General features: G+C 34.8%; 2 protein-coding genes and 1 long non-coding RNA gene across 3 annotated transcripts in view; all 3 read right to left on the bottom strand.

Annotated features, from left to right (window-relative positions):
* LOC123653973 overlaps nt 1-2,520 on the bottom strand; it is a 34,676-nt gene extending 32,156 nt beyond the window's left edge. Inside the window, exons 1-3 of the mRNA XM_045589943.1 lie at nt 2,430-2,520; nt 1,498-1,656; nt 1,035-1,218 (exon numbers count right to left, since the gene is read on the bottom strand). Coding sequence (XP_045445899.1) covers nt 1,035-1,218; nt 1,498-1,656; nt 2,430-2,520 — 434 coding nt within the window. The remainder of the gene's footprint in view (nt 1-1,034; nt 1,219-1,497; nt 1,657-2,429) is intronic.
* A 4,565-nt stretch (nt 2,521-7,085) lies between these two features.
* LOC123653961 lies at nt 7,086-7,996 on the bottom strand. Its single transcript, XM_045589933.1, has 2 exons — nt 7,643-7,996; nt 7,086-7,268 (listed from the first exon to the last, which is right to left on the bottom strand). The coding sequence occupies exons 1-2, from the start codon at nt 7,994-7,996 to the stop codon at nt 7,086-7,088; spliced, it is 537 nt and encodes a 178-aa protein (XP_045445889.1).
* A 1,640-nt stretch (nt 7,997-9,636) lies between these two features.
* On the bottom strand, nt 9,637-10,717 carry LOC123669810. The gene is made up of 2 exons (XR_006745808.1): nt 10,683-10,717; nt 9,637-10,048 (listed from the first exon to the last, which is right to left on the bottom strand). It is a non-coding gene; the product is annotated as an uncharacterized LOC123669810 (long non-coding RNA).
* Nucleotides 10,718-13,665: the final 2,948 nt, after the last annotated feature.

Here is a 13,665-nt window from a genome sequence, read left to right as displayed (position 1 = left end):
ACGTTCTAGAAACTTCACAGTATCCTCTTTTAAGCCAATTCAAAATCATAAGTTAAAAAAATTGTAGCTATTGTTTGAGTTTTAAAATAGTCCCAAAACATAACATTCTTTTTTAGAGCACTAGAGTAAAATATGAGTTGTAAATTACAAGACAATTTTTTTTGCAATCCAACATTTTGACTCAATTCATTTTAAAAATAAGTGGGCCGCCTCAAGATGATGAGTAAGATTTTTTTTTCAAAAGTTTTATATTTTATAAGCTACAGTTTCGAACCTAAGAAGGCTTTCGAGGTTAAGAAAAAAAATCTTTTTTTTTTTACTCCACTCTAGTGGATATTATTCCCTACTATGAGTTCGTTGATTAAGACTCGCTGAAGTGCAAGAAGTATTTTTGGTTATTTTTTTCTTTTTTTTTTTATTTACTAAACTCGAACGGTATAATTAAGTCTTATTCTTGCAAAAAAAAAAAATAATTAAAAAAATTGTCGTGTTCTGTGTTACGAAAATCAATTTAATACACTTGTAATGTTTTTCTTTTACTATAATGGTCAAATATTTAGAGCTAACTCAAACAGTACTCGTCAGATCTCAATCAAATTTAAATGGGACCTCATGAAACTAGTGCTTGTTATTAACCTTTGTTCACAAAGAATCATCAAATTCGGTCCATCCAGTAAAAAGTAATGAGGTAACACATTCAAAAAATACAGTCGAATTGAGAACCTCCTCCTTTTTTACCCGACTGCAAAGGAAGGCCTCGACAAGCATGCTTACAACAAATACAAACGTTTATCCTGAGCGAGGATCGCATCCGCGATCGCAAGCGCGACACGCAGTGTTTTGACCACTGCGCCAATGCGTCGTCTAAAAATTATAAAATCGCATCTAATTCGGTCTATCCGTTCGAGAGCTACGATGCCACAGACCGACACACAGACATTGTTATCAAACTTATAACACTCCACTTTTTGCCTCCGAGGTTAAAAATGTTACAAGAGATTGGTTAATTTTCATTATACCTATATATTTTTTACCTTGAGCCATTAAATCTGCCAACAGACACCAAGCGATATACTTGAATCTCCACTCTCTGCCCGGCGTCAGGCTGCAGGATGTAGGAACACGCGCCGGGGCCCTCAATTGATGGAGACTTTATTTGACCAAAAGTCTTGCCAGATTTTATCTTGAGTATCCGTGAATCAATTGTAATGTTACACACTATTTGAGAATGAAACGAATTTGTTTTAGTATAATATTACTACATATTATTAGAACAACTATACAAATAAAACATTAGTATAACTCATTACTTACTTACATAAGAATTACGTTGCTTTTGTACATATTTTATATAATATTGTACATATTTTTATATATATCTTAAAATGTCAAACTATTTAAATCAATTTTTATACATTATTTTATTATTGACATTATTTTATTCAAAATTATACATCTTTTTTATTGATGAAAGATATTTATATTATAGTTACGTACTATTAGAACAAAATTGCTCTAGTCCGCATTGAGCGCACCGGCCAGGCGCTATGTCGCCGCACGGGCATGCACCATCACGGACGCAACACGCGCAATCTTCTCCATCGCCTCCTGGGCATGCGCAACCTGATGATGACTGCGTCCATAGATCTACTTGACCTGCAGACAGTCAATACTGTGTTAAAAAAACATTAGCAGTCAAAAATAAAAATAATAAAGCTGTGGTAAGAATGGTTTCTGCCAAAATTTGTAATTGTTTTTTTTTAATGTATGGTGCTGGATCTATACGTCTATTACTAAAAAAAAATTCATTAATTTTTTAAGATAAATATCGTGTATTTAAACGTTGTACTATTACGTTTACATGTACTACTTTTTATATTTTCCTGGTCAAATAACGCAAGTCGCGCCCCTTTGTAGTCAATTTAGCTACAAAATCATAGTGAGAACATGTACTGTATTTTTAATGGTTCATTAACGGTCCGCTTATGTTGGAATGAAAAAGAAAAGTTAGCTTATTTATTGTGGTTTGATCAATCCGGTCGGATCCAACCGGATTGATAAAAATCTGACCATACATTCATACATATTTTCGAAAACGACACCCGATTGCAATCCCTACTTGCAATGCTGCTGGTATTGCAGGCATCCATAGGTTAAGGTATCCATAACTTTGTACTACAAAAAAAAATTGGTTGTAAGTAAAGTTGGTTTACGGACGATAGTTTAACGTGACAAGGTGATAAGAAAACATCTCTTCGGACGCATAGGCCAATCTAGTGGAAGAGAAATAGATGCGGCGCAAACGTACAATGAACGTAACGGGGCAGTGAAGGTAACGCTACAATGAGTCATCCTTTTTCGTGCACGCCGCCGGCGTTCATCGATTTATTAGACGTTGTCACGTCAAAAAGTTCGTTCTAAATACGTACTACTTCCGTCAAGAAAAATAGGTGTCCAAGCAATTTGAGCGGAGACAGCGGCGCACGCGGCTGTGAGTAGTATCGCTACGGCCTGCCGCATGGTGCGCGCGGACAGTCACCGCGCTCGCGCCGCCCAACCACGTCGCTTTCTCATTTGCCACCACGCTCCTTTCTCCCTCTGCTCACGGAACACCAACAAAAACAGTAGCGAACGGCCATGCCCCAATTTGCATGATTGTACACAATCACTGAAAAGTAGTTTTTATTTCACTGCGTTTCTAGTTTATCGGGGTTTTATTGCGAATCCCCTCGATCCTCTGTTTTCCTGGTAAATTCGTTTCGTATTCCGACCAGAGGGTTGTCTGTAACAAAATCAATATTGTTTTTGTAGAGAATTTTTGTTTTCAGTTTAGTCGAATGCGATGTTTTACATTGTAACGTAGAACACATTTAAAAATGTTTTTTTCTTCATTAAATAACTTCATATTATAATATATTTTTATATAAATAAATATCTTTTCGTATAAGAAATATAGAAACGTAGTTGAAAGGAAATATAGTTTAAGAGAGAACGAGATAATATGCAAGGAACCGTTAAAAAAAGCTGTGTTACGTTATCGTGTTAAAGTATCTACGCCAAATAAAATCAGTGTTAATTTAGGTTTGGTGTATCACTGCACTTTTTTTAAATTGCTGACCTTTTTTTACATGTCATATTTTCGTATGTATTAATGTAGGCTAATACTAGCTAAGTAGTATAAACACACATTCAAAATTAAATCCAATAAGTAGCGCTGTAAGAGCTTCAAAAATTTTGTAGGATAAGATAATTTCTATTGGAGTTATGTTCATCTTTTTTAGTTATAGCTTATGACTCTTTTATTTGCTTAGCTTATATCCGGAAACATATTCGTAATTATCTCAACAATCTCTTCGCGTTCCTATCGGTAAAGAATGTGATTCTTAATGCCAGTTTAGACTGCAAAGGTACGAAGTTCAAATATCTAAGCTATTAGCTACAGCTCAAAACGCTCGTTTTTTGTATAAATGTAAGATACAAATGTAAGATACAAATAAATAAAATTGGAGTGTCTGTTTCTAATACTAAAGTAGCCGCTTTTTACTAAATGCATATGGGAACATATTCCAAAATAACATTTTTTACAATTTTTGTCTGTCTGTCTGTTTATTCTAACTAATCTCTGATACGACTGGACCGATTTTGACGGAACTTTCATTGGCAGATAGTTGATGTAATAAGGAGTAACTTAGGCTACTTTTATTTTAGAAATTTATTTATTTTATAACTTTGCGTACTGAACAATAACTTTTTTGTTAAATTCCACGCGGACGAAGTCGCAGGCACAGCTAGTAGATAGTAAAATTCTTTGACAATGGATACAAATTTGCTCAAGGAAGACTGTACCTTGAGCCTTATGGAGGTAGGGTGGGTACAGTAAAAACAAGTATTTTGTTCAAAATTTGGTGCAGCCCAACTAAGGCTGTGCCTCAACCTTACAGTAGATCACGACAAATAATACTGGACACGACTAACGTGTCTCTGTAAGGTAACTAGAGCTCCGAGAGTATTAGTATTGGGAGTAAGGCAACGCGCATATGACGAATATAGTGTTGCAGGCGACCAACTGCTTACTATACACATGTTTGCACTTCTACCTGTATAAAACAAGAATAGATGTATGCTCCACTGAGATAATCGTTTCTGTCTGTAGTGAAAGAAAGTGACAGAACCTGTAATTTTGCTCAAAATGTTACGAGCTAACTATACAACCATCTGTAACATTAAAAAGTTTTGTGCGAATTTGTTGCTTTCAAAATATACTTTATAAAAGTTTGAAAAACTATAATATGACAGGACAGAGAAAAAAACTACGTATTACTTAAAGGTTTTATCTTTGATCAGTTTACATAATTCTCCAAAAGAAATGTGATTTTTTAATTCACAAAGAACTTCAAAAGAATTTAAAGTACTTTGTGAGTAATATGATAAAGTAGCTTTTGATCGCACTAATATTCAAAAATTAAAAAAAATGTTAACATTATTTATTGGTAGACCTATTGTGTTAGTACAACTAAATAAAAATAAAACAAATATCGTAATAAATTTAATGTAACATCACGTTCCGACTCAATCTGTATCATATTACAAAACAGTGATCACAAACAATAAAAAAAGCTTGTCCCCGGGGATACAATATTTGCTCGCATGTCTTCTCCACAAGGGGGGTACGAATGACGAGAAAGACAGCCATCCGAAAATGTTTCATGTTTCTTTTTTTCGAAATGGTAGCAACAATTACCCTGAGAGAAAACATAATAGTCGTTAAATACTTTAACTTTTCTCCGAATATATAGCTAGAATTAACGCACCGATATTGCCAACGATTCTTCTGCCCAGTTTTATGCAAAGTAAATAAGCGACTTATTTGCATAAGATGCGAAGTTTTGCGACTCGAATCACGTAAATTAATTAACTTTGTAATTAAAAATCTGACGAGGAAAATCCTATCTCGCTGTTTTTCCAGTAACTTAGCTGTGTTTTTCGTTAATTGTCGAAATGAAAAATTAAATACCTTTTGTTTCTACTGTGGTGTTGCTTTTGAGAAAAGAAGAGAGAATAATCCAAGTATTACGTTATAAGCATTTTATTTTTAGAAAACACAAAGTATCTAGAGAAAAGCATACTAAATTATAATACGGGAATTAAATTCATCATTACCTACTACATAACACTGCTAAAATAGAATATAATATCACACATATTGTACCTATGCTATTATTACCATTTAAACATCGTTAACTTTAATATTATATCAGCCAGAAAATAAGGAAAAATTACAAAGGTTCGTATCTTTATCATCGAAGATAAATCTATTTTAGCCTCGTTGGGTTCGGCGAATAAACATTGCGGCCTGACACAAGCGATCGATGTCAGAAACAGTAAGCAACAACACTCAATAATGCCTATTCTTAATAATTCTTTCAATATTCGCACTACACGATTTCAGTTAGTCGCTCGATTTAGTCAATAAATGGATTCGTGTGTAAATAGATATAAGATTTTTACATAAATTAATTAATTCAATTGACTTTTAAATGTTAAAGTGATCTCCCGATGGTTTATTTTACTTCTCGGTTACAGTAGCTTTAATTGAAATAACAGAAAGTTAATAAACCAAATCTGCAACTTCATATTGTTTTAATATTTTATCAACCCTTAAATAATATTCCATCATATCGCTTTTCTGGTCAGAAGTAATTTTTTAATAAAATTTAAACACGCTTCAACGATAGCGACAGCGTTTATTCGGCTTTTTGAATCAATTCAGGTGCCTGGGTAATATAATTTCCTCTGAATATTAAATCTTTCAGAATAATCGACACTTTTTCTGGGTCAAATAAATCAATAACTATAACAAAGCAAATTTACCACCAAACATTATTACTATATTATTATTTACTAGACGGTATTATTAAAATTCTTAAACTAATATTTATGGAAACTAACTGTAAGATACCCGTTCATCTTGTGAGGCGTATCGATGAACTTCTTGATCCGAATCAGCAGTGTAAGAAGAGACTACAAAAGGTTTTCGCCGAGGCCGGGTCCCCACAGCAACTTCACATGCACGGCGCATCAGAACTGTGGGTTGATTTACCTATAACAAAGACAAAATTTATTTGTTTAATTTGTTGCAAATGCAAAACTTAAAATTAAATCCGTGTGCTCTTTTTTCATTGGCTGTAAATTATGTAATTCTAATTATATAAACGTTAGACTTTTAAAACAAAGCAAACATTTATTGATTTATTATTGTCATTGTTTTAAGTACCATTGGTCATAAGTTTGTTAAGTACTATGAACTGTAATGAATTTTAATTCTACGGAACTAGTTTTTTTTTTCTTTTCAAAACTCCCAAAATATAACGAGTTTTAAAATAACAATCGCGGTTATTTCCCGTAGAACCAAAAGTGCTCAGATGTAATGCATATACATATATGATATACGCATATATAATAATATATAAGCCATTATAAGATCACGAATAGCAACAAGTATGTCAAACCAAATGTTGGTAATTAGATTTAATATCAAATAATACTGCAAACATTCATATTAGTTTCCAATTTCACCTGAACATTTAATTTATTTTATTATCAGTCATCTAATATATCTTCCAGCGCTACAGCAATAGGTTTCTTCTTCAATAAACACGAGCTCAACGTGCAATTATCATAAAGTGGCACTTTTACTGGGTCTTTAACTTTTATACACATTGGATTAACTTCACATTCTATGGCTACGTCTCGGGGACAACGCTTCAAAAAGTTTGCAGCGCCCAGTTGCTTTGAATGCTCTTGATCCTGTATTCCATTACGCTTAAATGCAGATACTGGTAATTTCTTGACCTGCAATGTACAGTCAGGCTTAGTTCAATTTTTTCATTAATCAATTTTGAATTGGAAAAAAAATTTTCGATCACAATATCATCTTTAGGCATTTAACATTGTAGAGAGGCACTTGACAGAATAGTGCTATATCATAAATCTAATATTAAAGAGACCCCTTCCGAAACTTCATTAGTCACTGCCATAAGATGTCCCTTATAGACAAAATTGATTAATTAACGCACCAAAATGGGTTATTGCTTCTTAGTCATAATAATAGACAATTTCTTCATAGGTTTGACGGGTAGAGCAAATGATACATCACTCCATGTAGCTAATTTCCAAGATTTACGTATGTAAGATATTGCTCCACACTCAAGAAAATTTTGATCTTGAATGCCATTTCTCTTAAATGCAGTTGAAGGTAGCTGGTTTACCTGTTGATGGTATTGTCCGTTTATGTCGATTATAGCTACTATTATTTTCTGTCTCTTTTCTTTTTTACGGGCAACATTTCTTTGGTAATTTTTGGATACAATCTTCGAATCGGTTCAACCGCAGTGTAAACACAGTACCCCTTACTTTCATCACCAGCGCACAAATAACGCGTTGCACCTCTGTAGCCGTAAATTTGATCTTGTATACCATTCCTACGGTATGCTGAGAGAGGCAGTCTTCCGTGTCGAGTTGGAACATATTGTTCCTGAAACCAACAACAAAATAAATAAATTAATTAAATAACCGTTCATTTGTTGTTGGTTTCAGAAAATGTTGTTGGAAAGGGTTTAATTAACTATAACAATATACTTACAATGCGACCGTCTTCGTAACGGTAACAAGGTATTACATATTTTGTCTTGATAGATTTGCAAGGGCTGTTACATGTAGGACAATATTCTTGAGAGGAATAAGAAGATTGTTGGCTTTGAAGTTCAGACGGATTTTGTTGTTTTATAAATTCTCTGCAACAATTATCACCAACTCGATTTGTTCTTTTCGAATTTTTGTTATATGGTTTTTCTAACAAAGTGATTTCTCGTTTTGGACATTTCGGTAAGGATACATAGCACGGAGATGGTCTTTCACAACATTGTTCAGGAATACACGGAGATAAGATCATCGGTGTCACAGCATAATCATCTAATTCTTCAAAACAACAAGCCATATTTTCGTTTTACAATTTTTCTTATTTTATTTTTGAAGCTTACAACTTAATGAAAATTTTACTAAAATTTAGAGAACATAATATTCAAAAAACAAAATTTTGACTAATCAAATTAAAACTGATTCCTATTTTTAATCATTTTTTCATCTTCATTCTCCGGTCGCTTGCCAGTAATTTAAATGTATCCAATAAGTTTGTATATCATTATGACAGAAACTATATAGTATAATAAATGTTTTGTCATTTGTAAACAATTTCAAATAATTTCATATTGACATTTGGATCTTAAAGGGCTGTTTCAAAATTCGAAAGTAAAGCTCTCGGAAGCATTCGCAAACATTTGCAAGCGGCGCCTCCTTGTCGCCGTCGCCGCCGATTCGAAAATGCAATTTTCTCAATGCAAATCGAACGCCTCAGACAGATTTAAAGCCTTTTACTTGCCGTTTCTGCTCATCATTTCCGGAGAGAATTCACGATTTCAAGATAGCCGCATTTGTGGGAATCGGAGGATATTTTGAAAATTATCTTATTTAACTGTCTAGACGGTTTTAATAAAGTAAAACGAAATTTTAAACGTTACCGTAATACCTGCATCTAAGATAATAACACAAAGTTGACCAGTAGATAATTAAATTACATATCACGTTATTTAGTAGCTGGTGCATTGTGTTCTGAAAATTTACTTTTTGTATACTTGTCGTGTTTTAAAATAATTTATTGTTACTGGACAGAAATAGCTAGTAAATACCGCTGGGGAAACCTTTGTTCTTCTATATTGTTGGTAATTGTACATTAAGGATAGCTTAATCCACAATGTTGCAGGTTGGCGGATAATTGTTTAAATAGGAGCCTTGGTATCGGATAGCCTTGTGTACTTTCTTGGGAACAGCGCGATACTTAACGACGGATAACTGGACATCAAACAATTTGATTTTCAAATTTGAGAAAAATATTGTAAATAATTAGCGTATCAATTTATAAATAAAGAAGTGAAGCTTTAAAAATAATCACAAAACGATTTTGTGTAAATAAATTGCAAAAAACTATAAGAAAATGTTTTCAGTTATGGCGATGCCATATATTGGTGGAAATAGTCGTGAAAATCTTTACTTTTCATTCATCGACAAGCAACGGAATCGTTATAAAATTTACGTGAGTCTTCACATGGCAAATACCGTGCCACACTCATAACTACAAACAACTTTGTTGATATTCTCTGAATATGTAATGTGGGAGTTATGCTTACGTAGATATATATATTTGGCTTATGTAATGTAATAAAGTCATTATCATAAAATCTTAATTTTTTTATTAATGTACAACGTCCATTCATATATGCAATGTATATTTTTGTAACACTAAATAAAGTTAGGCAATCGCTCCGGTGCGGTGTAGCGGTGCGTGTGCCGTGTAAGTACGTAAACACATGCGGTCGTGCGTTCGATTCCTGCTCGGAGGAGATATTTGTATTTGAAAAAATATTTATTTCCGGTTTGTGTATCTGTCTTTATAGGTCTCCCATACCGTGCCTCAGAGAGCACGTTTAGTTTTAGTTTCAGGTTGTTAACATAATAATGTCACCTTGTATATATATATATATATTTTTAGCGATTATTTCAATTATCAATAAAAAAATATAATACCACAAAAACAATCATTTATTAATTATTAACAAAATTAATATTCATTCGAAAAATATAACAAGATAGCAAAATTAGAACTACTTTAATACAAACTAAACTATATAACAATTAAATTAAATATAATTCAAGAGTTCTGCCTAACAAGTGATCGCTACGCGAGCCGGAGCCAAAGTGAGCTCTCCGCGGTGTGCTTGCTACCCTCCTTGCTATTGTTGCCACTTCAGTATTTCAAAACATCGAACGACGACCAAGCCACGCCTCCTGTCTCCCACTTCTACCTTCAATTTTGCTTATACGGCCTCTCCTGACAGGTGAACGTCCACGTTCACCTCAAGACTATGGTTATCCATAGTTTCCGCTATTGCAGGATTTTCAACTTGCAAAAATTCCGGATCATTCATATCATCCGCTGTAAAGGAATAATTAGAGTAACCTTTAATTTGTAACTTGTACATAAACTTTTATGTTAGTCAAAATAGACAAAACAGAACAAGCAAGCAGTTAGTATCATCCTCTAACACATACATATATTTTTGGTGTTTCATTCCAATGTGACTATGTATAGTGTTTGTTTTTGTTAAGCTAAGTTAGTAATTCTAAGATAACATGGTCAAGTTATCATGTTATCGCGTGTGGTGTCAGAGTAAAGTAGGGTTGACATGGCCAAGTTATCATACCAACCACAAGTACAACATGACCAAGTTAACATGTTGCGAATCGATTAATCTATGCACGATATGACCCAGTTAACATATCTGCAATATAGATGACATGACACAGTTAACACGTCAACTATATACATGACATGACCTAGTTAACATGTCAGCCAAATAAACGACATGACCCAGTTAACATGTCTGCTATATACACGACATGACCCAGTTAACATGTCCACTTAAACTCGGCATGACCCAGTTAACATGCCGAGTGATCCTTTGTGCTTATAATAATAACATTATTTATAGCACATCACTCGTAATCATCATGATACGAAGAAAAGTCGTCAAAATTAAACAGTAACAAAGAAAACTAGTCAAACTAACTGTTGAAAAACGCAGCACACGATTCCGGCGTCCACTCCCTGTGCCACGCTGTCATATATTCAGCTGCGGCTCGAGTAGTTTTGCCATGGGACGCTCCTAATAGTTGCAGTTCATAGCGTCCATGAGGCAAAATTTTCACAACACGATAAGGACCACGCATTCCAGAATCTAGTTTGCCGCGTGCCTGTGCAGATTTAGAGACAAACACAAAATCATTAAGTTTAAAAATTCGAGGATTCCTTCGGTGTTTGTTAACGTAAGCGTCTTGTCTTTCTTTATTGCGCTCCATCAGTTCAGATGCTCTTTGACGATGTAATTCTCGCATTGCCTCACGATTAGGACTAGAATTATTTATGGCAACGTCGCGTATGAGAGATCTTATCACAGGTGTGGTACCATCTATGCCGATAAGTAATTGCATTGGGGAGACACGCGTAGTCTTTTGTTGGGTGCAATTTAAGACGAGTTGAATCCTCCATAACGAATCGGACCACAGACTATTTTTATTATTAACTTCCACCCTGATCATGTTTAATATTGTTCTACAGTAACGCTCGGCTTGACCGTTTTCATTGTGCATTTCAGGGGTAATGTAGTGAATTTCACTACCTATATCGTCTGCCCATTTACGAAACTGTGAACTTTCGAACATGCGCCCACGGTCACACACAATTTGTTTAGGTGCGCCAAATAATGAAAGAGCGTTAGACATGACTCGGGTTAGTTCATCTGAGTCCTGTCGTTTAATTGCATAAAGTAAGCAAAATTTTGAGTATGCATCAACAATAATAAGAACAAATTTAAAACTATTAGATTCAGGTAGTGCGCCTAATACATCTACGTGAATTGTACTAAACGGAGAATCAGGTTTAGACCATGATGATATAGGCTGATGGGGAGCCCTTGGTATCCTTTTGGATGATATACAAATCAAACAGTGCGCAATATACTTTCTAACAAAAGAAATTAACCCAGGAAACCAGAAATGACGTAATATAAGTTCGATCGTCTTATCAAAACCTATATGATCATGTTGATCATGAAAGATACGCAATAAACTCAATCTGTACCCCTTGGGTATGAAACAAAGTAATCTAGGCTCGTGACCAACGGAACTGTATTTATAATATAACAAGTCATTGCAGACTACATAACGGGACTGATCTAATTCATTGTTATTTACTCTATCAATTAATATACGAGTCTCTTCGTCGGCGGATTGTGCAATTTGTGCCCAATTTTTTGGTTTATCGATATTAAGAACATCTATTGGGTTCCTACTTAGGTAATCGGCGTGGGACATCAAAGAACCTTTTCGGTATTCAATAGTAAAGTGAAAATCCTGCATGTATATCCACCAACGCGCGACACGAGGAACAAGATCCTTTTTCCGCTCGGTTAGCTTAAGTGCATTACAGTCGGTAACTATTTTAAATTTAATCCCTAATAAATATTGTCTAAAATGTTGAAGCGCTTTAACAACGGCGAGTGTTTCTAGCTCGTATGAATGATAGCGTGATTCCGCACCTTGTGTGGTTTTACTGAAAAATCCAATCACGCGCCGTTTTTTGTTTGCATGTTCCTGGATCAATACAGCCCCGTAACCGATTGAACTGGCATCCGTATGGAGCTCGGTAGGTAAATTTGGATCAAATATAGCTAATACAGGCTCAGAAGTCATTGAATTTATTAAATATTTTCGAGCCTCTTCTTGTTCTTCACCCCACACGAATGGAACTCCATTACGCGTCAGTCGAGCAATAGGCGCAGTTTTAGAAGCGTAACCGGCTATGTACCGACGGAAGTATCCAGCAAGACCTAAGAACTGTCTAACTTGCTTCACGTTTGTGGGTCTAGGCGAATTGACTAAGGCTTGTACCTTCCTATCGCTCGGCTTAACCTGACCTTGAGTAATTATGCGACCTAAGTATTCTACTTGTGTAGTCACAAATGTACTTTTCTTTAAATTAACAGAAAATCCTGCAGCCGTTAACGTCCTCAGGACTTCTTTTAAATCATGTAAGGCTTCAGTAACAGAGTTCGATAAGATTAAAACGTCATCAACGTAAACTAGTACTTTGCCAGAGTCGATAAATAATCGTAAAGTTTTAGATATGATTCTTTGATAGACTATTGGCGCATTTGTAAGACCGTAAGGCATTTTTAGATATTCGTAATGACCTTCAGGCGTTACGAATCCAGTTTTCGGTATGGAATCATCATCAATTTTTATCTGATGAAATCCAGTCGCCATATCTAGGCAGCTAAAATATTTATGCTTTCCTAGTCGATCAATGTGATCGTCTATAAGAGGCAAGGGATAACGATCGCGAACCGTAATAGCGTTTAAGGCGCGATAGTCTACGCACATGCGGTCTGACCCGTCTTTTTTCTTCACAAGGATAATAGGACTCGCATACGGAGAATTTGATTCACGGATAATATTCTTTTCTAATAAATCTTGGATAATAGCTCGCACCCTAATCTTCTCGTCAAGAGAAAGTTTATACGGCCGGTAACTAACTGGTGTATCACTAGTCAACTGTATATGCATGCTACCAGTACTAACGGTTGACACCGCTGTGCCACTTATTAAATTATTCTTAAACTCGACAATAATTGAAAGTAATTTATCGCGATCAGATCCCTCGAGGGGTGTATTAACGGATATTTTTTCACTGTAATTAACGGGTAATACATTGTTCATACATATCGCTTTGTCGACACGCGTCAAACGCTGCTGTTTATTAATCCGTATATACGCAACGCCTTCTCGGTTTAATACATCCGTACCTATGATTACGGGTACATTCATGCAACTTGCGGGTACAATAAGAAAATCAACTTCTAAAGATATGTCATTAAATTCGATAATTAAAGTGACGTAACTAGTTGATTCTACATTCTGATTACCGATGCCCCGTAATAATTGGTATGTAGGTATTTGTCGACAATTAAAGTGTTTAAGTAGTGCCGAGGAAAT

This window comes from Melitaea cinxia, chromosome 1, assembly GCF_905220565.1.
Source record: "Melitaea cinxia chromosome 1, ilMelCinx1.1, whole genome shotgun sequence".
NCBI classification, from domain to species: Eukaryota; Metazoa; Arthropoda; class Insecta; order Lepidoptera; family Nymphalidae; genus Melitaea; species Melitaea cinxia.
This window is presented reverse-complemented; position numbering and strand designations above follow the sequence as displayed.